This window comes from Alexandromys fortis, unplaced genomic scaffold, assembly GCF_014885135.2.
Source record: "Alexandromys fortis isolate MF-2015 unplaced genomic scaffold, M_Fortis_MF-2015_v1.1 scaffold_72, whole genome shotgun sequence".
NCBI classification, from domain to species: Eukaryota; Metazoa; Chordata; class Mammalia; order Rodentia; family Cricetidae; genus Alexandromys; species Alexandromys fortis.
The window spans coordinates 4,676,501-4,700,098 of record NW_026067969.1 but is presented as its reverse complement, the minus strand read 5'-3'; the positions used below and the strand labels follow the sequence as shown (position 1 = coordinate 4,700,098).

Below are 23,598 nucleotides of genomic sequence, written 5' to 3'. Positions count from 1 at the left end.
AAATAATCTTTTCTTCATATAAATAAGAATAAAAGTTAAAAGGGCTGTCAAAAGGGCAGACTGACAAAGATGTGGCCTTCGCAGTAAACCACAACTACGTTTTGAACCATGCTATACAAACTATAGCAGCAGTTTCTTATGAGGCTGAAGCAGGAGGATTACTTTAACCTAAGAGCTCAAAAACAGCTGGGACAATATAGAGAGGCCTACTTTAAAAAAAAAAAAAAACTTCAATTCTGAATTGCAGATTAGTGTTAGGAAACAATCGTGGTTATATAGTATTTCTGAACCATAGCTTCCATTAGTAACAAGGAATAATTCTGACCACCTTTGAAGAACATTACAAATGTGAAGAAAAATAAAGCACATTGCTTGGAAGATGTTTTAAATTAAAGCTACGAGGGAGAAATCCCTACAAAGCAATGAAAGTGATGAACAGTAAATTTCCAAGCTCAAGCTACCTGGTAATAAATTGTTTGTTCTAAATAGCAATTAGTCAGAAAACTAAGGTTGGAATGTGACTTATTAAACAGATGACTTAAAATGATATGTAAAAACGATAGATGGAAGACTGCATCAGAAGAGGACATTAAAACAAAGCTTAAGGCTGCAGACATGGCTCAGTGGTTAAGAGCATATACTGCTCTTCCAGAGAACCTGAGTTAGTTTTTTAAGCACCCATGCTGGGCAGCTCATAACTGCCTAACTCCAGTTCCAAGGGAAGCCAGCATGTCTAGCCTCAGCAGTTACCTCCACTCATGTGCACATACCTACATACACATAATTAAAGTTTTTAAGTAGTAAGCAGTAAACAAGGATCTTAAGTAGAAAAAAAATCTAAATGGCAAGTGATCAACCCGGAATATAACAAAATACAGGACTAAGGAAGCACAGTGTACAGAAAATGAGACATTCTCCTTGCTGACACCTCATTTACTTACTGACTGAAGTGCGGCGAAACTTATGAACATAACCACAGTAATAGGCATTTCGATCTTGCATGTCATTCTCGTCCATATCTTTCTCCTCTCTATTTAGACTCTCAGGAACCAAAAACACCAGATCATTTTCCTTTGGATGAAGCTGTTTAGCTAGTTCAGATTCCTCCAGGTAAACTATGAAACAAAAATTAGGATTTATGCAACTCTTAACAGATTTCAAGATCAACTTATAAGAAATTAAACCTTTGTACTAAGCTCCAAAGTACAAGTGGATTAAAGTCCTGATGGATTCTGTTTATTAAAAGGGCGATATAAGCCAATAGAAATGTAAAAATACTGAGTGCAAATCATAACAGTAGCACTTGTGGTAGCCTATACATGACATGCAAAAGATCAAGCCAATTCAGAACTCCAGCAATGAAAACAGACGGGCTCCATAGGTACCACCACAAGTGAGTTGTTACTGGCAGTTGATAGCTTCTAAGGGAGCAAGGGTCACTTTTCTTTAGGAGAATGAACACTGGTAAGATTCCAGAGACTCTAGTGGATGGCCCCACATCCAGGCACAGAAAGGGCACACCAACTGGGCTCAGAGGGCTTTAAAAAAAAAAAAAAATCCAGATGTGCAGTGGTGGGGCATGTCTTTAAATTCCAGGCAGAAACAGGCTAGCTCATCTTTAGAGTTCCAGGTCAACCAGGGACTACACAAAGAAACTCTGTCCAGAAAAACAAAAACAACAACAACAAAAAAAGTAATTAAAAATTATAAAAAGAGCCAGGTAGGGGTGGCGCACGTCTTTAATCCCAGCACTTGGGAAGCAAAGGTAGGCAGATCTCTATGAGTTTTAGGCCAACCTGGTTCAAGTGCTGGGTACTGAACTTGGATCCTCTTTAAGAGTAATACCTGCTTTTAACCACTGAGCCACCTTTCATGCCCCAAACGGAAACCTTTAAAAAGGTTGTTTTCTTTATCTGTGTCAATGTACACACAATTGGAGGGTGGGATGAATGTCAGAGGAAAATTTGGAGGGGTCCTTTCTCTCCTTCTCCCATGATCTCAAACTCAAACCAGACTTGGCAGCTCGGGGCCTCATCCACTGAGCTATCCCACCAGCCTTGAACTTGCAATTTTATAAAAAAAAAAAATTCTCATGACCTCAAAAGTGAAAAGAAAACAATCAATCACTAAATACCTTTCTAGGTATTAGACAATGTCAGAAATAGATCCAGCATACTAACAAATGTTCCAATGAAAAACATTCACTTTCAGACACTTCAGAGGCAAAGCTAATTTAAGTTAAAGACAACAGAGGAACTCTCCCCTCTCATCCATCTAGATAGGGTTTCTCTTTGTAGCCCTAGCCGTCCTGGAACTAGCTTTGTAGACCAGGCTGGCCTCAAACTCAACCTGCCTCTGCTTCCCAAGTGCTGGGATTAAAGGTGTGTACCACTACACCTTGCCAAGACAGAACTTGTAGCATTTTAAACAAGGGAGAAATGATAGTTGTAAATGAGTGTGGAGACAGAGGCAGGTGAACCTCTGAGTTTAAGGCCAACTTAGTCTACACACACACGCGGAAAATACTGAAATAAACCTAGCCATATTTGGGTTGAGAAAACTATCATCAAGAAGAAATTTCAAATATGTGTTAGAAGTATAGCTCAGTGGTATAAAGCAAAGGTCCTGAGTTCTAATCCCAGACCACAAAACAAAGAAATTAAAAATAAAAACAGGGAAGAAAAGCTCACTCGAGAGGTTGTTGATCACAGATGGAAAACAGTGACTTCACAGGAGATACTCAGCAACCAAGGCATCAGAATCCATCTTCACCAAGAAAAGCCATCCTCCTGCTCTATTTTTACCAAAATCACAAAACCTCAAGTCTTAGGCAACATCTGGGAAACAAAGGGAGTGTTCTACAAACTAATGGAGCAATGTTTTTTTAGGCATCAAAGACACACAGTAAGACAGGCTAAGGAACTAGCTTTTCTAGAACACTGAACACTCAGAAGACAGTACAACTACTGATGTTGAACTCTAATTCCCAGGACAGAAAACAGACATTAGTGGAACCATGCTATGGTATGAATGAGGTCTCATACTCAGTATTATAGCAATACTAATCCTGGTTTCATATCCATATATGCAAAAATGTTAACATAGTAAAAAGGTTTGCTGAGCCGGGCAATGGTGGCGTACACCTTTAATCCCAGCACTCGGGAGGCAGAGGCAGGCAGATCTCTGTGAGTTCAATGCCAGCAGCCTAGACTACAAAAGTTCCAGGACAGTATCCAGAGGTACAGAGAAACCCAGTCTCAATAACAAACAAAAGGTTTGCTGAAAATTATATGTGGACTCTAAGTTTTACATCTCTTTGAATTCTAAAGTTATATCAAAAAGTCAGTTTTTCTAATTCAAATGCCAAGGTTTATCACCTTACACCACTCTATTAACCCTCCTCTCTTGAAAGTCATTTCCTAACAATATCAATATACTCCTATGTTTGCTCTACTCACAATACACAAGAGTTCAAGAACTACTAAGCCAGTTTTACCATAAATGTAGTAGGAGCTTGGTGAATTATACTGTGTATTTGGTGCAGAAGAAACATCACTTATTTCTATTGTTATTTTACTTTAATTGTTCCTCTTTGTTGATTCAATAGTGCAAAAAGTGCTATGTGTAGGGACATGAACCTTAAATCTCAGCTCAGGAGGCAGAGGCAAGCAGAGCTTTGTGAATTTGAGGTGAGCCTGGTTGACATAATGAGTTCTAGACCAGCCAGGGTGATAAAGCAAGATCCTGTCTCCAAAAAAAAAAAAAAGAAAAGAAAAAGAAAAAAGAAAAAAAAGAAAATCATTTGTCTATGAAATATTCACTTTTCAGCTATTCACAGTCTACATATCATGTACAATGCGCTAAAATGCCTGTTTAACTCAACTGAGCATTTCTTTTTATCTCAAATAATGTTTTCTGCCTTACTATCTCATCATAATCAAGCTAAATGAGATAATTTACATGGCTATCTTCATCTGATCACTGGCTGCTGCCAGTCTGTCTACAGTACTGCTGGGGGCTGTAAGAGCTTGTCCCACTGGGTTACCTTACCAGTCCCTGACACCTCTTCTCAAGTAGAAATTTTCAATGATCACATCATATATTTCAAGTTGCATATGAACTTACTCATAAACTCCCAGTATTTTTTATATTCGGCTGGAAATTTTCGTAAATGCAAATGATAGAAATTCTTTTTATTTGGAGAGTTGAACCATTCCTGTGCCACCTACATAAAGGAATAAAAGCAAACTAAGAAATAAAGAACATACAGCAAAACTTCCCAAACTGAGCTACAGGGAAAGTAGAACAGAATCCCAAGTCAAAGTCTAAAAATCAGGTTGTGTGGTTTAATGCAATTGTTCAAAACTGAGACCTGTTTAATTCAGTAGCCATTAGCCACGTTTGCTTCTATTTGTTAACTGCACTTCTAAAGGCTAAAACTACTGTTCCTCAGTTGGAATAGACTACTTTTCATGGCCAGCAGGCACCTGGGGCCCTGATCCAGTTCACTGTGGAAGCATCTGCTGCTCCTACATCTTGCTGGCAGCACCCACTTCACAATGAGACCTATATTTGACCTATATTTTCCTCAGTCTCTGAGTATTTGCACAAGGATTCTTCCTGTCAATTTCTCTGTCACACCTACCAGTCTTCCAAAGACTCAAACTCAGAAGTATCTTTGGTGATCGTAAGTCCAAATTTACAAAAGAAAATGCTAGTGTAAAAAGGCTATATTACACTTAAAAAAAACAACAACAACAACAAAAAACTTTGGGACCTTAAGGATTTTGTTTTTATAGTAACATTTTGACTCAAGTGGCAAAGTCTGCAACTGGCCTGTAATTCCTCTCATGTAACTGTTCATCAATGACTCCTGGTGCTGACCTGCTTCTGCTCAAAGTTAACCAAACAGTCATTCCTCAGGAGTGACAGCCCATCTTCATACTATCCCTTCCTTTTGACTAAAATATGCAACAGGAGCTTTCCTGCCATGTCAAGGGGAGGCGTGTACTCAGGAGGCTCTTCCCTGCTCCTGGGAGAGTAAACATTACAACCTAACCAGGTTAAGGCTCAAATCAGAGCCATTTTATCAACCTCAAGCTAAGTCATATATTCTAAAGTGTACCTGTGGCCTTTCCATCTCCACAGTTACTACCGAAACAAAGCCACCATCATTCTCTCCCCAAGTTGCTGTAACCAACCTGTAAGTGGTTTACTAGATCTGTTGTTAGCCTTTCTACCGTTTATTCTCTACCAACAACCAAGGATGTATAAGGAATAAACTAATGTGTATTACTACTCCTTGGTCTAAATACTAACTCAAAGCCCTCCGATACCTTCTCACTGAAATGAGTACATACTCAAACATAAGATGGACTATATGCTCATAAGCATTTCTTTGATTTTTATCTATAGAAGGGGAAAGAATTAAAGCATACTTACTGTTTCAAAAGTATTCAATATAATCAAAGGGAGAAAAACATTAAAATACTCTGCATAATCTTGAAATCGGACGGGCACAGATCTTGAGATAGATTGACAGAGACTTGCTGGGGCGCCACATTTATCAAAGTTCAAAAACATTTGGTATTTCCATTTTAAGACCTCCTTAATGAAGGTGTCAAAGATAGGCTGTGATGGTAAGGGAATATTCACTCGAGAAGAAGCTGACATAGGCTTGGTCTCACTAAGTATAGGCTTGTAACTATGTCTGATGGAACTGCCTGGAGTCCGAAAATGAGAAATATTGCATAAACTTTTCACCTCAGCCACTGGCTTCTGAGACACCAGGGAAGAGGGTGGTGTCACCTTCAAATTAGGCTGTGCCACATTTGGCTTTTTTAGTGCTGACTGAAGAATGGTACTTTCCAAAGACTTGGAAAAATTGGCAGTTCGTGAAGCACTGCTTGAGCTAAATATCTTGGTAGTAGTAGGTCTTGAGGGTCTGGGTACAGAAAGGGGTTTACGAAACACGTCGTCATCTGCTGGTTTAGCTTCAGAGTGTCTTGGGCAGTATTCACCCTGGTTTATCGTGGATTCAGAACAGTCTTTGTACTTACACTTTGTGACACTCAAAGACTCCAACTGAGGCTGACTTACAAAATCTTCTCTCTGAATTGTATCTTTATGAGCCACTATAATTGGTTTATTATTTTCCATCTGTGAGCACAGATCCATATCTAGAGGATCATGTTGTGTTAGGAATAAATTGTCATCATCTGTATCACTACCGGATTCTGGCTCTGTAGCTTTCACAGCATCTTCATCCACAGGGTCCTCATCTGTCGGTACTCCTTCACTTGACACTCCAGACTCACACTGGTTCACAAGACCAGCTATATCCATCACCTGAAGATAGGAAATGGCTGTTGCCACTTCTGGTTTAGAAGGCATGCATTTTGGTAATTGCTTTTCATTACTGTTGGCAGGTGGCTCACTTCCTCTATGATTATCTGGCCCATCAGAGTCTAGTACAAGTACGTCGGAACCCAGCACTATTCTCACAGTATCGGTATTTTTGTAATCAAGGTCTCGTTTTTTATGTGATCTGCCTCTACTAAGTTTTTGAAACTGAATTTCCTGGCTTGTCAGAAGCTTCTTATTTTTTAAGGATTGAATTAATTTAGGCTTTCTGGGGATGTTAACTACTCCAACAGTCTTACCATGTTGACGTAATTGGGATGTAGACTCCAAAGACCTCTGAGACAACTCACACGCCTTCCGGGGAGCTTTTCTTAGACCAAGCTTTTCAGGCACTGAAGATGGCTGGGGATACTGGCGAACTTTCTTTGGTGGCACAACAGCAGGAGATGTTCTACAGCTGAGGTAACATGAACTCTTACTCCGACCTCTTTTGGTGTCTGAATAGGTTTTCTTAATAGCCTTAGAAGCTGGAACTTTCCTGACAGGTTTAGAGTGAGTATGAAGCTTTGTAGACATCAGTGAAACTGCAGAATCTCTCTCAACACTTGAACTGAGAGCTGACGTCCCTATGTCTGTGCTTTTTAAATCACTTCCAGAAAGATCTCTGTCATCAGTCGATTGCTCAGCTATGAAGGAAAATGAAGATTTCTGAGCATCTTCAGTTGTAACTCTTTCACACTGTTTTCTCTTATGTTTTCCTCCGGTTTTACAAAATCCCTCAACAGAAACACTACTGTGTGGTTCTGTATGCTCTTCAATATCCTCTGCTTCATTTATAACCACCTCTTCAGACACAGAGACTACACCACAACCCAAATTATCATTTGTACTATCAGCTACATGAGTTAGATAGCTTCTTCCTTCCTCTTGAAGGGAGTTCTTACTGTCTACTTTATGATCTTGCCAAACTGAGAACACTTCAGAACAACTTTCAAACTCAAAAACCTGAGATTCAGAGTCTTCGATTTCAAGAGGGTACTTTGTTTCTTCTTCCTTTATATGTTCCACAATGCTATTAACTACTGACCCATGCTGCTCTGGACATTCTTTCTCCATGAATACTTTGTCCTGTTTGATGTGTTTCTCAATGCCATGACTTCTCTCATCATCATCTTCATCAGAATCCGAAATAACAATAACTTGCTCATGGCAGGTATCAGCACTGTTTGGGTTAGCTGTCAAACATCTTATATCATCTTTTCTTTGTAGCTGGGATGGACTTTTACTTGAACCTGATGGAAATTGAATAACAGTGGTTTGAGCTATTAAAGCTATGTTACAAAGGTCTATTTGAGGACCTGTTACCAAAGGCTTGCTATTGCCATGAGGCACCTCTCCTTTTACCATGTTAGAAGTCATCACTGGACTCTTTATTTCCTTATCTCTTGATTCAACTTCAACCTTTTCAGGACCCTCATATGAAGTTTTCTTCACCAGTCTATCAGTAACTGGTAACAAGTCAGCAGCAGCATGGCATTCCCGGGTCTGACACTTTTTCCCATCAGAATTATCTAACTCCTCGCTTTTTAACTGTTTCTTTTTTAAGAATGAACTCTTTTGAGAATTTTGCTCTCCATGTTCATCATCTGAAACAGGGTCTAAAGACACATCATGTTTGACAGTATCTTCCTTTAGAAACCGTCTATCTTTTCCTGAACAGGAGTTCTCAAGGTCAGACAAAGCTGCATTTTCCTCTAGACTAATAGTATTATTGATCAAAGTACTTTTCCTGTGTTGTTTCTTTATGACATGTGATAACTTTGCACAAATCTCATCCTTCTGTGCTTTAGACTTTGGTTTTGAGTTTTTGCCAACAGTTTCATTCTTTACTGAGACATCTTCATTTGATGTAGATACCTTTTCCAAAGAATCCATGCTAGAATTAGTCAATGAATGCGTTGACATTATTACTCCTCTGTCACATTCCCATTCTAGGCCGTTTCTTAAAGTATTATTCTGTAGTGTATATGAAGAGTTTTCTTTTACAGACTTCTCTGTGCTTGCTTTAACTTGCTCTTGAACACGTCCAAAAAAAGGGGCCTCACTCTTCCCCTTCAAGCACAACTCAGCTGGAAGAGGCTCGTCTTCATTCAAATCAATGTAATGCTGCTTGATGCCCTCTTCTGTATTATCTGCTTTAATCAATACTTGATTGCTGTCAGCTTTCTCTGATTCTTTAGAAGATGTGGGGCTGCAATATTCCAGGCAATAAAAGTCTCTTTTAGGCTTCCTGTCTGTTTGTTCACTTTCTTCTTTAAAAGATGGAGAAGTTTTACATGTAGAAGTCAGATCCCCAAAACTGCTATACTGGGGCATTTTGAATTTTATGTTTTTAATTATTTGTTTTAAACACATTTGCAAGTCATGGGTTTCTTGAGTAGACAACTGCCAACCCAGAGATAAATTTCCTCGAAGGAATAAGTTAAGTTTATCCCAGAAGCGCTTACAAAGTGTTTGCTGACCAAGCTGATAACCTTCTTTGAGGAGTCCCCTAATCAACTGCACACAAGCAAGCTGAACAGAGCTAGAGGGCACTGAATGCAATGTCAATGGTGGTATTATTGCTGCTCCTTTAGGGATATTTCCAGGTAACTTCTCAGAACTTCGTGCAAATGCAGTGATAGGAAGCTTGGCACACTTTACAACAGCTTCTACCCACTGCTGAGAACTCACCCACAGCAGATGCAAGCACTTTTTATTTCTATGCAGCTCAATCACAGACACTAAAATCAGAATAAAAAATTCAGTGACTTTGTCACACACAGTATCTGTCTGGTTGAGGACATCTTTGACTTCAGAGTATAGATGATGAATAACTTCTACAATGTAAGCTACACCCAAATCCTTAAGATCCATGAGTGACTGAACAAAAGGTATGAACCACAGAAAGGTGCTGTTATGAACACGCATGTCTTGACCAATATCTGATTGAAGGACACTGGCTAACGTTTCCATTTCTTCATACATGTTAGGACAATAATCTGGACAAATGGCTGATCTCCACCCTGAATCCTAAAATGAAAAAATAATAAGCATTCAGATAATCAAGTATCATGCCAAGTATCAACACCCAAATTGTAGAAAAGGAATACACTCTGCAGCTTTACTCTTCTGGTCTACTATATAAGCAACTTGAATTATAAAACTGCTTTGAGAAAACACCATATACTCTAACCTTCCCTTCAGTTGAGACTGATTGTTACTACTACTTCTACCAAAATCTTCTACTGTGGCTAGAGTTCATGCTCCCCATTAAAGGGTCTTTATGGAATAGTGGATTCACACTACTACATCACAGAGTCAGCACCCAATCACTACACAAAACACTGTCTCTGCAGTGTCACTTCAACTTTTAAAATATTATATACCTTTTTGGTCTTTTCAGGATTATAGGTATAGACAATCTGGCTGCACGTCACCATATCATCAAAATGTGGCTCCGGTTCTGACTTGGTCCTTAAATATTAAAAATAAATAGAAATTACTGAAATGAAGGGATTGAAGGAGAGGAAAAAGTCTCCTTGGTAAATCAGTTACAATACATTATTTTAAATTTTGACATTTAACCAACCTTATGGAGTTTTTCCGTATATTTTGGATCTCTCTGTTGTAGCTCACATTGTTAATAATGGTTTGAAATGCTTCAATGGGGTCAATAAGTTGACCCCACACTTTTGATCCAAGGCGATCCAGAATCACCATGAAACAGTGTAATGCTGGCCAGAAAGGATCCATGCTGTCATCTAAAATGAATACAGCAATTTCTAAATTACAAAACAGTAAGAAAAACATTCTAAAATATATTGAGAATTAAATATTCTTGGTCAGTCAAAACTGAAAGCAAAATAGCTATTTTTTTTACTATTATTTATTTGTCTAATTAATTTTGGGGGAGGGGTTTCGAAACAGGATTTCTCTGTGTAACAGCCCTAGCTGTCCTTGAACAAGCTCTATAGGCCAGGATGGCCTCGAACTCACAGAGGCCTCTGTCTCCCAAGTGCTGGGATTAAACGTGTGGCCACCACTGCCAGGTGTAATAGCAATTAATTTAAAGTGATATCTGCCAATCAATCTCTGTCTCTCTCTCTCTCTAAGTTTTTTGAGACAGGGCTTCTCTGTAGCTGTTCTGAAACTTCCTCTGTAGATCAGGCTGATCTGTAACTCACAAGAGTTCCATCTACTTCTTCCGAGTGAGGGGATCAAAGGCATGTGCCATCATGCCCAGCTTGCAAATTTTCAAATGTTCTAAAATTATAATCTCTTTGCAAAAATAAATAACAGTATTAATGGGAAACAAACTGATGAGCAACAAAACAGTCTAAGAAAAGGCAACCTAATCACCATTTTACCAGTCTTTCCTAATTAACCTAAGACCTCCCACAAGCTTATGCCCCAACTCTAAATGGTAAGCAACAGGGGGGAAAAGAAGAGAGGGCTAGTACAATGGCCCAGTGGGTAAAGGCACTTGCTGCCAAGCATGGGGACCTGATTCTACTCCCCAGGTTCTACATGTTAAAGCAGACTTTTTTTTTTTAAAGATTTATTTATTATGTAAATAGTGTTCTGTCTGCATGTATGCCTGAAGAGGGTGCCAGCTCTTTACAGATGTTTGTGGGCCACCACGTGATTGCTGGGAATTGAACTCAGGACCTCTGGAAGAGCAGGAAGTGCTCTTAACCACTGAGCCATCTGTCCAGCCCAAGAGCAGACTTTTAAAATTGTCCTTTAATGCTCTCTCTCTCTTTTCTCTAAATATTGTTTAAGAGTAAAAGAATGTGAAACAATATTTATAAATCTAAAGAAAACCCAGGATCTAAGAAATTCTGCTTCAATGAGATCCTTAATTTTGCGTGCCATAGGTAATAATTATGCTAAGAATTTTTTTTAAATGTATTTATTTATTATGTATACAATATTCTGTCTGTCTGTATGCCTGCAGGCCAGAAGAGGGCACCAGACCCCATTACAGATGGTTGTGAGCCACCATGTGGTTGCTGGGAATTGAACTCAGGACCTTTGGAAGAGCAAGCAATGCTCTTAACCTCTGAGCTACTCCTAGTCAACAGTAAGCATTCTTCATACACATTCTACTACCTTTACTGTCCACTTTTCATGGATATGCAGGAATTCCTGCTATTCATTAAGCGTTCGTTTATGCTTTTCCCTCACTCAGCTACACAGTGTAAAGATATTGGTCCTGGCTAAAGACGTTCAGTGATTCTAATATCACAGCTCTTAGTCAAAAACTTAAGATTTTGCTGTTCCCAGCTGTATTTTTCATATGCCCATAATCACTGTTTGTAACCAAAACAAATCAATACCTTTTTGCAAATACCAGAATGCCTTCCCCATCAGCAATGCCTATCAAATTTCTAACCATCCTTATTAGATTCCATTCTATGCTACTGTTTCCACCTGTGTGATTTCCAGAGTACCCTGTGGAGGCAGTACTATAGTTTACTCTATTACTCAGTATCTAGTTTTCTTGACCCTTCTGCTTTACTTCTTAGACCTTTCATACTCTGGTTAGTAACTGTTCTTCAGTGCTTAGGTTGGAACCCAGAGCCTTGGGCATACTAGGTAAATACTCTGTCATCTCCAACCAAAACTGCTTATTTTATACTTATATATTGTGTATCCTTTACAACTGCTGATGGCACCTTATGCTTTCTAAGACCTCACTCAAATAAGGAAAAAAATAGTCATGTGAAGACAATTATGAAAAGTTAAAGAATTTTAAACTTACACTTAAAAAGTATATACAGACATGGGAAAAAATTAGTAATTTATGCAGTAAATGCTGACGAATCCATTATTAATAGTATTATCTAGCAAGAAAACATGCCATCAGAAAAAAATGGTGGTGGTGGAGAGATGGATCAGAGGTTAAGAGCACTGACTGCTCTTCCAGAGGTCCTGAGTTCAATTCCCAGCAACCACATGGTGGTTCACAGCCATCTATAATGAGATCTGGTGCCCTCTTCTGGCAAGCATACATGGAAGGAATGTTGTATATATAATAAATCTTTTTTAAAAAGAAAAAATGGTGCTATTTCTTCTAGAATCTTGGTATAAATTAAGTTCCTGCCTTCATTTCTCGGTCTAGCACAGAGCTAGAGCAGACTCTGTGATGATCAAAGAGTTGTGAGTCTATACTGTCTAGTATGCACTGAGCCTTGAAAATAGGGTTAATGGGAATGAAAAACAGTATTTTTTACATTTCAATTAAACTTCAGTAACTCCTTCTATCTGGTGGTTATTATGTTGGACAGTGCCACCCTACAGAACCAGAGAACAATGAAACAGCAGAGATTGGGACAGTAGCTAGGCAGCGGATGGCAGACACTTTTAATCACAGCACTTGGGAGGCAGAGGCAGGTGGATCTCTGTGAGTTCAAGGCCAGCCTGGTCTACAAGAGCTAGTTCCAGGACAGCTAGGACTGTCTCAAAAAACAAAAAAAAGATTGGGACGGCCTTCCAATTGTTAAGTGACATACTTTTGCAAATGGATTTCCCAAAAGACTCTGGTTTACATAATATAAAAGTAAGCTAACTTTGGAGAGGATGTGGAGTAAAGGGAACTGATATAGATATGAATAATATGCATTAGTATGGATCTTGCTTTATTGATACAAATTTAAGGTCAATTTTGTTATATTGTGTGTGTGTGTGTGTGTGTATTTCTGCTCTTATTAGGGTATTGTGTTTGTGCAGTTCATTTAAAATTGTAATGTATAATTAAGAAATATAAATTAACAGATACTCATCTATAATAGTCAAGCTTTTAGTCATGTTAGTTGGATATATATCCTTCTGAGTCTTTGATAGAGTTAAAGAATTTATAGTTATAGTTTTCCTTAGTTATGATAAAAGATAAAGTAGATATAAACATTGTACTTAGGTAATGTTATATCCTTCTGGAGTCTTTGATGGAGTTGAAAAAAATTATAGTTATAGCTTTCCTTAGTTATGATAAAAGTAGATATAAACATTGTAACTGTAATTCTTGTTTGATACCTGTTTTGTTATATGTAATTTTTCTATGTTAAAAATAAAACCTTCCTTTTTTTATATAAACAGAAAAGGGGAAGTAATGTGGATTTCCCTCTGTACACTGTGATTACCACTAGTAAATAAAGAAACTGCTTTGGGCCTATAGCAGAGCTATAGGGGAACAGAGCTAGGTGGGGAAAAATAAAAAGAATGCTGAGAGAAAAGATGGTGGAGTCAGAGATGCCATGGAGCTGTAGCCAGAATCAGACATACCAAAACTTTGCTGGTAAGCCACTGCCACGTGGCAATTCACAGATTAATAGAAATGGGTTAAATTAATATGTAAGAGTTTGCCAGTAAGATGCTAGAGCTAATGGGCCAAGCAGTTCTATAATTAATAGTTTCTATGTGATTACTTCGGGGTCCTAAGCTAACCGGGCAAACAGGAAGAACAAGCAGCCCCTCCTCCAACAGGGAACATTCTTCCATTGCTGGTGGGAGTACAAACTGATATAGCCACTTTGGAAATCAGTATGACAATTTCTCAGAAAATTAGGAAACAACCTACCTACCTCAAGACCCAGCAATACCACTTTTGGGTATATACCCAAACGATGCTGAATCATACCACAAGGGCATGTGCTCAACATTATTTGTCATAACCAGAACTTGGAAACAGCCTAACTGCCCCTCGACCAAAGAATGGATAAGAAGATGTACATTTACACAATAGAGTACAACACAGCAGGAAGAAAAAAATAATGACAACTTGAAATTTGTGGGCAAACAGATGGATCTAGAAAACATCATATTGAGTGAGACCCAGAAAGACAATTATCACATACACTCACTCATAAGTGGCTTTTAGACACAAAGCAAAGAAAACCAGCCTACAAATCAGAATCCCAGAAAACCTAGACAACAATGAGGAACCTAAGAGAGACATACATGGATCAAGTAGAAAAAGACAGGCTCTCCTGAGTAAACTGGGAGCATAGGGATCATGGGAGAGGGCAAGACAGGAAGGAAGGAGAAAGGTAGGAGAGCAGAGAAAAATATATAACTCAATAAAAATTTAAAAAAAAAAAAAGAGTAAGCTAACTTCCCTGGCTTCAATCACTCCCTCTAGCAAAGAAGGGTGCTAAATTAAAGTCTAAAATGGTCCTTTGCAATTTTAAAGTCTGAATCTGTTACCTAACTAAGTTAATTCCTGGGCCATACTTCCTCAACATGCCTGAGGCCAAGATTTTTTTCTTCACACTCTTACAACCCTAACTTACACTAACACCAATTTCCCGCCTCCCTGCCTTCCCCCCCCCCCCCCCCCCCCCCCCCCCCCCCCCCCCCCCCCCCCCCCCCCCCCCCCCCCCCCCCCACCTTGAGAAAGGGTTTCTCTGTGTAGCCCTGGCTGTCCTGGAACTCACTGTGTAGACCAGCCTGGCCTCCAACTCAAAAGATCCATCTGCCTCCTAAGTGCTGGAATTAAAAGGTTTACACCACTACCACCAGGCAGACATCAACACTTTTAAAAGTACACCATCATAGTATTCAAAATCACTTAGCAAGTAAAGTATATTACCATCCGATTGCTTCTCCATGGTGTGAAGGATTGACTGCATAAAATCATTTTGTTTGTCTGAACCCAACAACAGTGAATCCATAGCTTGCTCTTCAAGAATAGTCAGCAACATGCAAATACCTGCAAGATTATTCCAGTTTACCAAACTGATGAAATAACACTATGCTAAATGTTTTCTAAGCTACCAAATAGAAAGTCAAAGCAGAGGGGCTGGAGAGATGGTTCAGAGGTTAAAAAAACTGACTGATCTTCCAGATGTACTGAGTTCAATTTCCAGCAACCACATGGTGGCTCACAGCTATCTGTAATGAGATCTAGTGCCATCTTCTGGTGTGCAGGCATACATGCAGGCAGAACACTGTATACATAATAAATAAATCTTTAAAAAAGTCAAAGCAGAACAGAATCCAGCTCCCTGTCTGCCATACTTCATGCTTTACTCCCCAACAATAGACCGTGACACTTTTTCTAGTGTTAAATAGGTAAACACTGCTAATCATGGTACAAGGTGATTTCTAAGATAACCACACAACTTGTACTTCACAAAACCTAAGATGTCACAAACATTCACGTGTGCATTATATAGTTCATATACCACTAAAAAAAGTTGCTAACTATGAGATGTAACTTTAAAGAATTGAATTAATAAAATAGTGACTTACAAACAATGCTAACTTTCCTTACCACCTGGAAATATTTACATGATAAAAAAGAGGTAACAATCACCATCATACTGACACATCTACTTTAAACAAGATTCACTTCCCAGTATTTGAAAACATACCTGTTTAGAAAGCATTTACAATAAATAATGTTTAATAAGATATAAAATAGTTAAGCTAATTTAGCAAGGGAACAAGAATTAGAAACCATAAAGTCTTTTAATAAGAAAATCGCTCAAAAATTGCTCTGTGCTCAGAACACGAGGAAAGACATGGTCGTGGAGGAATGATACTCACCTAGCCAATAGTTTTTGTAGTTGGTAGTATCATACATGTGCGCAGGCAGAAGGATCAGTTTGCCTTTTTCAAGCACAGAAGATGTGTAAATGTCTGGACTTTCCAAAAGCCCCAACTCAATGACTTTAAAAAGGCAAGTTAAAACTTCCTGCAAGTCGTAATAGTCATCTCTGTCCACTTTCCCCAAGTTTCTTGCAGTCAGAATAGCCCATCGCCGAACCTAAATAATTGTATTATAAATAACATTGTATGTTCATTAATTCATTCAATTAAACAATGATCTACACTAAACAGTTTAACATAAGATATAATAACAGATTTCAGAAGACATCAAAAGATTACTGCAATGTATGAACCTTTTTTGATCCTGATTCGAACAAACTAAATCATTTATGAAACAATCGTTTTCATTCATTTAAAAGCTAGCGGAAATCTGTCCTGTGTTAATATTTTATTTAATATATTTATATTTTATGTATTTGATAATTCTTTTTCCATCTATCCCACCAATTTTTTTTTTGTAAATATTTATTTATTATGTATACAATATTCTGTCTGTATGCCCGCAGGCCAGAAGAGGGCACCAGACCCCATTACAGATGGTTGTGAGCCACCATGTGGTTGCTGGGAATTGAACTCAGGACCTTTGGAAGAGGAGGCAGTGCTCTTAACCTCTGAGCCATCTCTCCAGCCCCCCACCAATTTTTTTAAAGATTTATTTATTTTGTACACAGTATTCTGCCTGAGGTCAGAAGAGGGCAGGCACCAGATCTCATTATAGATGGTTGCTTTGGAAAAGCAGTCAGTGCTCTTAACCAATGAGCCATCACTCTAGCTCCCATTCCATCAATCTTTTATGCTCCCTTCCATTTTAAGTATGTGTATTAGAAGCAATCTACTTAGACTTCTGCAAGCCAATTTTATTGAGGTTCAAGACAGGGTTTCTCTCTGTAACCCTGGCTATCCTGAAACTCACTCTGTAGACCACACTAGCCTTTAATTCACAGAGATCCTCCTGCCTCTGCCTCCTGAGTGCTGAGATAAAAGGTATGTGTTACCGCCACCTGGCATCAACTTTCCCAGGGGTTCTGGTTTTTTTCTGAAGTATATTTCTAATTTCTACTACCATACATAATTCCTCGTGGGCTACAGGATTCTATCACTTACTACTACTCTGTGCTTCTCTTCCATTGCTGGTCCACAGAAACACCTAGTGTGACCACTTCACATCCTCTCTGAGGACTTACTTTCCTATTGTTTGTTTAGAACAGAGGAAACCACTTCACCATTTTGACAGAAAGCCTATTACTACAGTTCTGTTTTGTTTTTCAAGACAAGGTTTCTCTATATAGCTCTGGTTGTCTTGAAACTCTCTCTGTAGACCAGGATGGCCTTGAATTCACAGAGATCTACCTGCCTCTGCCTTCTGAGTGCTGGAATTAGAGGTATGCACCACTATGCCCAGCAATATGCTCTTTCTTTGCTGGAGGTTTAAAAATAAAATATCTTTTCTTGCCATATTCTTGCAGAACAGTCTTCCTCAGCAATTGACTTAAAAGAGTAACTCCATTCTAACTGCTGTGTATATGTGTATGCTGCCTCACTTCATGGTAGGCTATGCCCCATTTCATGCCTACGGGTAATCTCTACATCTGTTCTTGTCTACTCTCTGAATTTTATATGGGCTTCTTCATCTCTAGCACCTAGTAACTTTTCTTGTTCCTGCCTATTCCCTACAGTTCTACCCCTTCAATCTCACTTGTTAGCAAAATTAGTATTTTTAATGATTTTCCATGTGCTTCAGCAAACAAGTGAGAAAAGAATCTTTCATTAGTTCAGTTTTATAATATGCTGGTTAATTTTGTCAACTTGACACAAACCTGGAAAGAGGGAATCTTAATTTTAAAAAAGCCACCATAAAGTTGGCCTGTAGATAAGCCTGTAGGGTATTGTCTTAGTGATTGACATGGGATGACCCAGCCTGCTATGGAGTGTGTCTCTTCTCTCCTGGACAGATGGGTTGTATAAGAAAAAAGGTGGAGCAAGCCAGTAAGCAATACTCCTTCATGGTATCTGCTTCAGTTCCTGCCTCTACGTTTCTTTCTTGAGTTCCTGCTATGATTTCCTTTGATGAACTGTGATATGACAGTGAACGATAAAATAAACCCTTTCCTTCCAAAGTTGCTTTTGGTCAGTGTTTTCTCACAGCACCAAAAACTATGACAGAAACACTGAAAGAAAACTAAACTACTTTTCCTCCTTGTCTTTTCATCAAGTAGCACTTATCAGCCAATGCTCCCGTCCTCTTAAATTCATAACACTCAACCATGTAACATTCTACTTAAATGTAGTAATTGAGTAAAAATTTTCAACCTATATTTTAAACAGAATACACACTCTACTACATACAAGGTAATGCCATTACTAACACTATACCCATACTCACCATTTCATTGGGATGAACCAAAAACAAATAGATCCCTGGATATTTGTCAAACACCTGAAAGGAGCAATTGGTCTGTTCCATTCGACAAAGTGCTTCCACACACAGTTCATCTAAATGGGGAAAAAACAGTAAAGGGTTTAAATTGAGGCCCTAAAAACTGGCTCCTTGGGTATTTTTTAAATAAAAGTTACTCATTTTTTTGAAACTAAGAAAATAAAAATGCTGATGGTGTAATTGTTGAAACAAAATTTACCTACTGATACTTTTTTTTTTTTTTTGAGGTACTAGAAATCAAACCCAGTTCCTGAGGTATACTAGGTAAACATACTGAGTTACATTCCAATTCTGATAGACTGTTCATTGTGATCATGCATGGAATAGTCCTCTTATTTTAAATTTGCTAAAACATGGGGCTGAAGAGATGGTTCAGAGGCTACGAGCACTAAGAGTTCTTCCAGAAGACCCAGGTTCAATTCCCGGCACCCACATATCAGCTCACAACTCTAGCTGCATTGGCAGGGGATATGACACCCTCACGGAGACATACATTCAGACAAAACACCTAATGCATATAAAATAAAATTTACTAAAACATATATTTATATTTTGTATAATTGTCTCGAAAGAATATCTCAGAAGCATGGTTATAGGTCCAGTGTCTTGCATTTGATATTTGGTCCACCTGAACTGGAGTAAGAACAAAAGAGCTTCTCCTCCTAATTGCTAATCATCTCAATTTCACATACAGATCAACTAGCTTCCTCCATGAGACTTTAAAGTCAATTTTATTTGTCAAGCTTCAAAAACTAGTATACTAGTAATAGTAGTTAGCTTTAAAGGGGGAATTATGACTGGGTCAGCTTACAGGAAACTCCTGTAATACTGGAAATACACGAAAGTATAAATAATCTTCAAGTTTACATACTTTTATAGATTTTTAATTTTTTTAAAAAACATGTACGGGGCTGGAGAGATAGCTCAGCAGTTAAAAGCACTGGCTGCTCTTTCAGAGGACCCAGATTCAATTCCCAGCACCCACATGGCAGTTCACACCTATCTGTAACCAGTTCCAGGGGATCCAACTCCCTTACATATACAGGCAAAATGCCAATATACATAAAATAAATTATAAAGAAAATACTTTGTGTATGAATATTTCACCTCTGTGCATGTTTATGTACCCCATACCTGCCTTATACCCAGAGATCAGAAGGGCTTGGGAGTCAGATCCCCAAGATCTGAGTTACTGACAGTTGTAAACTGCCAATGTGGGTGTTTAGAAACTGAACCTAGGTCCTCTGCAAGAGCAGCAAGTGCATTCAATTAAGCTGCTGAGCCATCTCTCCAGCCCTGGTATTATGAATACATTATTCTTTAATAAATATTTAAGGGGCTGGAATGTTGGCTCAGCTGTTTAGAGGACCTGGGATCAGATTCCAAGTACCCACAACAGTGGCTCACAACCATCTTAACTCCAGTTCCAAACGATCTAACATCCTCTTCTGGCTTCCTTGGGTATTTCCACATATGTGATACATAGATATAAATGCAGTCAAACACTCAAAGAAAAATATTAAATGAAAATGATTAGAAGATTTTCAGTTTATAATCTAGTTACTTGGAAATTAGTAATTTATCTAATCAAAAGCAGAGCTTGGTGGCACAGGCCTATAATCCCAGCCCTCCAAAGGCAGATGAATCTAAGTTCAAGGCCAGAATGGTCTATATGGTGAGTACCAGGACAGCCAAGACTACAAAAGAGATAACCTGTCTCAAAAAGACAGTTTTCTAATCAAATATATGTATTTACTTTATATAGGGTAAAGAAAATTTAATTGCATAAACTGTTTTATATTTCTAAAAAGTAACCATAAGGTCTCAAGTAACAGAGCAAAAAAAAAAAAAAAGTTACAGAGGGGCCTGGTGGCATTGTAATACCAGCTACTGGGGAGGCTGAGGTGAAAGAACCAAAAATTCAAAGCCTGCCTAGGCTACAGAGTGAATTCAAGGTCAGCCTGGGCAATTTGATAAGATGCTGTCTCAAAATAGACAATATTAAGCAGGTTAGGGATAAAGAGTAATTGCCTAGGTATGCATGATCCTGAGTTAGGTCCCATAACAGCACTACCACCACCAAAAAAAGTGAACTATTTTTGATTAAGGGAATAAATACAACGAAATTCAATAAGCTGTCTTCTAGTCACTCTAAAACAAGTTGGCCCCAATCCACATATCTACCTATTGAGAATATATGAGCTAGATACTGGATTCCTAAAGTATTCTTTATACCTGGTAAGTATGTTGGCCCACCTTCTCATCACAACTCAGGAGCTTTGATTTCAAGGTCATCCTAGACCTGAGATTCATAGCAAGAAAGGCAAATACATAAGACCCAAACTGGAACCACTACCACATGCCATGCCAACTAATTGATAAAAAGAAAAAAAAAATTGTGTCTTCTCTGTTTACTTTGGGAGGGTCTCATACAACCAAGGCTGGCCTGGAAGTCTTTATGTGACCAAAGAAGACTTTCCTGTTTCCACCTTCCTAATAGTGGCATTACAAATACATACCTCAGCCAATAAGAGCAGTGCTTCTCAACCTGTGAGTCTCGACCCCCTTTGGGAGTCACATATCAGATATCCTGCATATCAGATACTTACATCAGGATTCGTAACAGTAGCAAAATTACAGTTATGAAGTGACAACGAAATAATTTTATGGTTGGGAATCACCACAACATGAGGAACTGTATTAAAGGGTCAAAGCATCAGGAAAATTGAGAACCACTGGATTAGAAGCAACTGTTTTTCAGAGTTTTGCCCCTCCTCTCTTAACAAGGAGCATTCAGCAACATCTGGAAATGGCTTTTATCCCAGCACTCGAGAAACAGGTGTATCTCTGTGAGTTCGAAGCCAGCCTGGTCTACAGAGCGAGTCTCAGGAAGGCTCCAAAGCTACAAAGAAACCCTATCTAGAAAAACAAAACAAAACAAAAAGAAAAACAATGTCTGAAGACATTTTTGGTTGTGACAATAACAAGGCAGGGGAGGAAAAGGTTCCTGGCATGTAGTCGACAGAGGTTAAAACTGCTACTAACAATCCCACAAGGAACAGAAGAGTCCTGTGGAGAAACGAGCTGGTCTAATAAGGCTGTGGTAGTGGTGTTCTATGCCTTTGATCCTATCACTCAGGAAGCAGAGGCAGGCGGATCTCTGAGTTTGAGGCCAGCTTAATCTACAGAGTGAGTTCCATGAACAGCCAGAGCTACACAGAGAAACACTGTCATGGGAAGAAAAAAAAAAAAGATACTCACTAACACGCTCATGCAGAAGCAAGTAAGGGTACTTCAGTATTTCAAAAAGAGGAACTCGAAGCTTATTTTCAAAATCTTGGCCACTACAGTCAAATAGCTGTTCCTCTCCATTGTTGTCTACTATATATAATTCATCATCTTCTTCAACTTCTGCCTTCATAGACTTCTCAAAGTGATTTATGAGGCGTAAGGTTTCTAGTTCCCATAAAACCTACAGAAAGATGAAAACAGTGTTTTTTATTGTAACGAAATATGCTGTGTAACAACCATTCCTATAAAAAGCTTTTTCCTCTGTGAACAAAAATTTAGAAGCAGCGGTGGCACACGCCTTTATCACAGCACTCAGTAAGCAGAGGCAGGTCAATCTCTGAGTTCTAGGCCAGCTTGGGTCTACAGGACAGCCAGGACTACACAGAGAAATCCTGTCTTGGGAAAAAAAAAATAAACAATTCATAAGTTTAAAGTAGCAGCTATCATATATCATACATACAGAGACATAACTTGGAGCTAGGGCTTCAATTTCTACCACTATATCACTGAGATACGAGTCTCATCCAATTTGGCTTTCCAACAGATGTAAAACTTCCTTCCATGATTTTAGTCCAAAAATACTATACATGCAAACAAACCCCCCTAAACTTACTAAAAAAGCAAAAACAGTTAAAGAGTAACGATGTAGCTCAACTGTTAGGGTGCTTGCCTAAGAGGCATGAGACTGTTCATTCTCAGCACAGATAGACTTGAGTGTGATAGCACAGGACTGAAATCAAATACTGGAGAGGGTAGCAAGAGGACCAGAAGCTCAAGGTTATCATCAGCTGCACAGGGAGTTTGAGAGGAGTGTGAGCTAGACACCCTGTTTCAAGAGTTTCTCCCTGGCATCCACAACTTAACTATACAAGTTGGTAATAAGGCTTAGCTTTTAGCATGTCTTAGCTTTCACCATGCCTTCCTCACTAAGCATATCTAGCTTCTACCTGAGAGATGATGTGCTATTTTTCCTTTTCCTTAAACACTTCAGGCCACTATAACTGGTCTAATTTCAAAACTCTTGTCTCAGGAATTAAGGAAGCCTAAGGAGAGGGAAAAGAGACAGGAAATGTCCAGTCAATAAAGCAGGTAAAATTCACACATTTACTGATTAGAGCACTCACTGCCTTACTTGAGTATGATTCATGGCCCTCCAAAGCAGTTACAACAGCAACATCAGTAATCGGTGATCACAAATCACCAGTACATTTAACAATCAACATATAACAACAGTTCAAAATAGGAGAATTACACAAAGTAACACAAAAAGAGGATGTAAGTCCTTGCTCTTACAAAAACAGCAATGGTAAGATTTGTTCAAAACAAGATTACAAAACCTTCAACTTTTAAAAACAGAGTATTGTAAATCTAAGAGACATACAAGATATACCTATATAATTTTTTTGTTTTTTGTTTGTTTGTTATTTAAGACGGGGTTTCTCTGAGTAATAGTCCTAGCTATTTTGGAACTAGCTCTTGTAAACCAGGCTGGCCTTGAACTCACAGAAATCTGTCTGCCTCAATCTTACCAAAAGCAATCTACAGGTTCAATGCAATGCCCATCAAAATCCCAGCAAAATTTTTCACAGACCTCGAAAGAACGGTACTTAACTTCATATTAAAATAAACAAATAAATAAATAAATAAATAAATAAATAAATAAATAGCAAAAAACCTGCGTGGAGGCACATGCCTTTAATCCCAGCACTCAGGAGGCAGAGGCAGGAGGATCTCTGTGAGTTCAAGGCCGGCCTGGTCTACAAGAGCTAGTTCTAGGTCTGGCTCCAAACGCCCAGAAAAACCCTGTCTCAAAAAATCCAAAAAAAAAAAAAAAACCAGGATAGCCAAAACAA

At 38.6% G+C, this 23,598-nt stretch overlaps 1 protein-coding gene across 5 annotated transcripts in view; it reads right to left on the bottom strand.

Annotated features, from left to right (window-relative positions):
- Setx (senataxin) overlaps positions 1-23,598 on the bottom strand; it is a 60,212-nt gene that overhangs the window by 28,971 nt on the left and 7,643 nt on the right. For 4 of the 5 annotated variants that reach the window (XM_050154920.1, XM_050154919.1, XM_050154922.1 and 1 more), the window contains 9 exons: positions 21,716-21,926; positions 18,401-18,510; positions 15,955-16,174; positions 14,996-15,115; positions 9,995-10,166; positions 9,792-9,879; positions 5,443-9,435; positions 4,126-4,225; positions 942-1,115 (listed from right to left, as the gene is read on the bottom strand). In XM_050154920.1, the coding sequence (XP_050010877.1) occupies positions 942-1,115; positions 4,126-4,225; positions 5,443-9,435; positions 9,792-9,879; positions 9,995-10,166; positions 14,996-15,115; positions 15,955-16,174; positions 18,401-18,510; positions 21,716-21,926 (5,188 nt within the window). Of the gene's footprint in view, positions 1-941; positions 1,116-4,125; positions 4,226-5,442; positions 9,436-9,791; positions 9,880-9,994; positions 10,167-14,995; positions 15,116-15,954; positions 16,175-18,400; positions 18,511-21,715; positions 21,927-23,598 lie in introns of those variants that run through there. The other variant, XM_050154923.1, reaches the window with a different exon arrangement.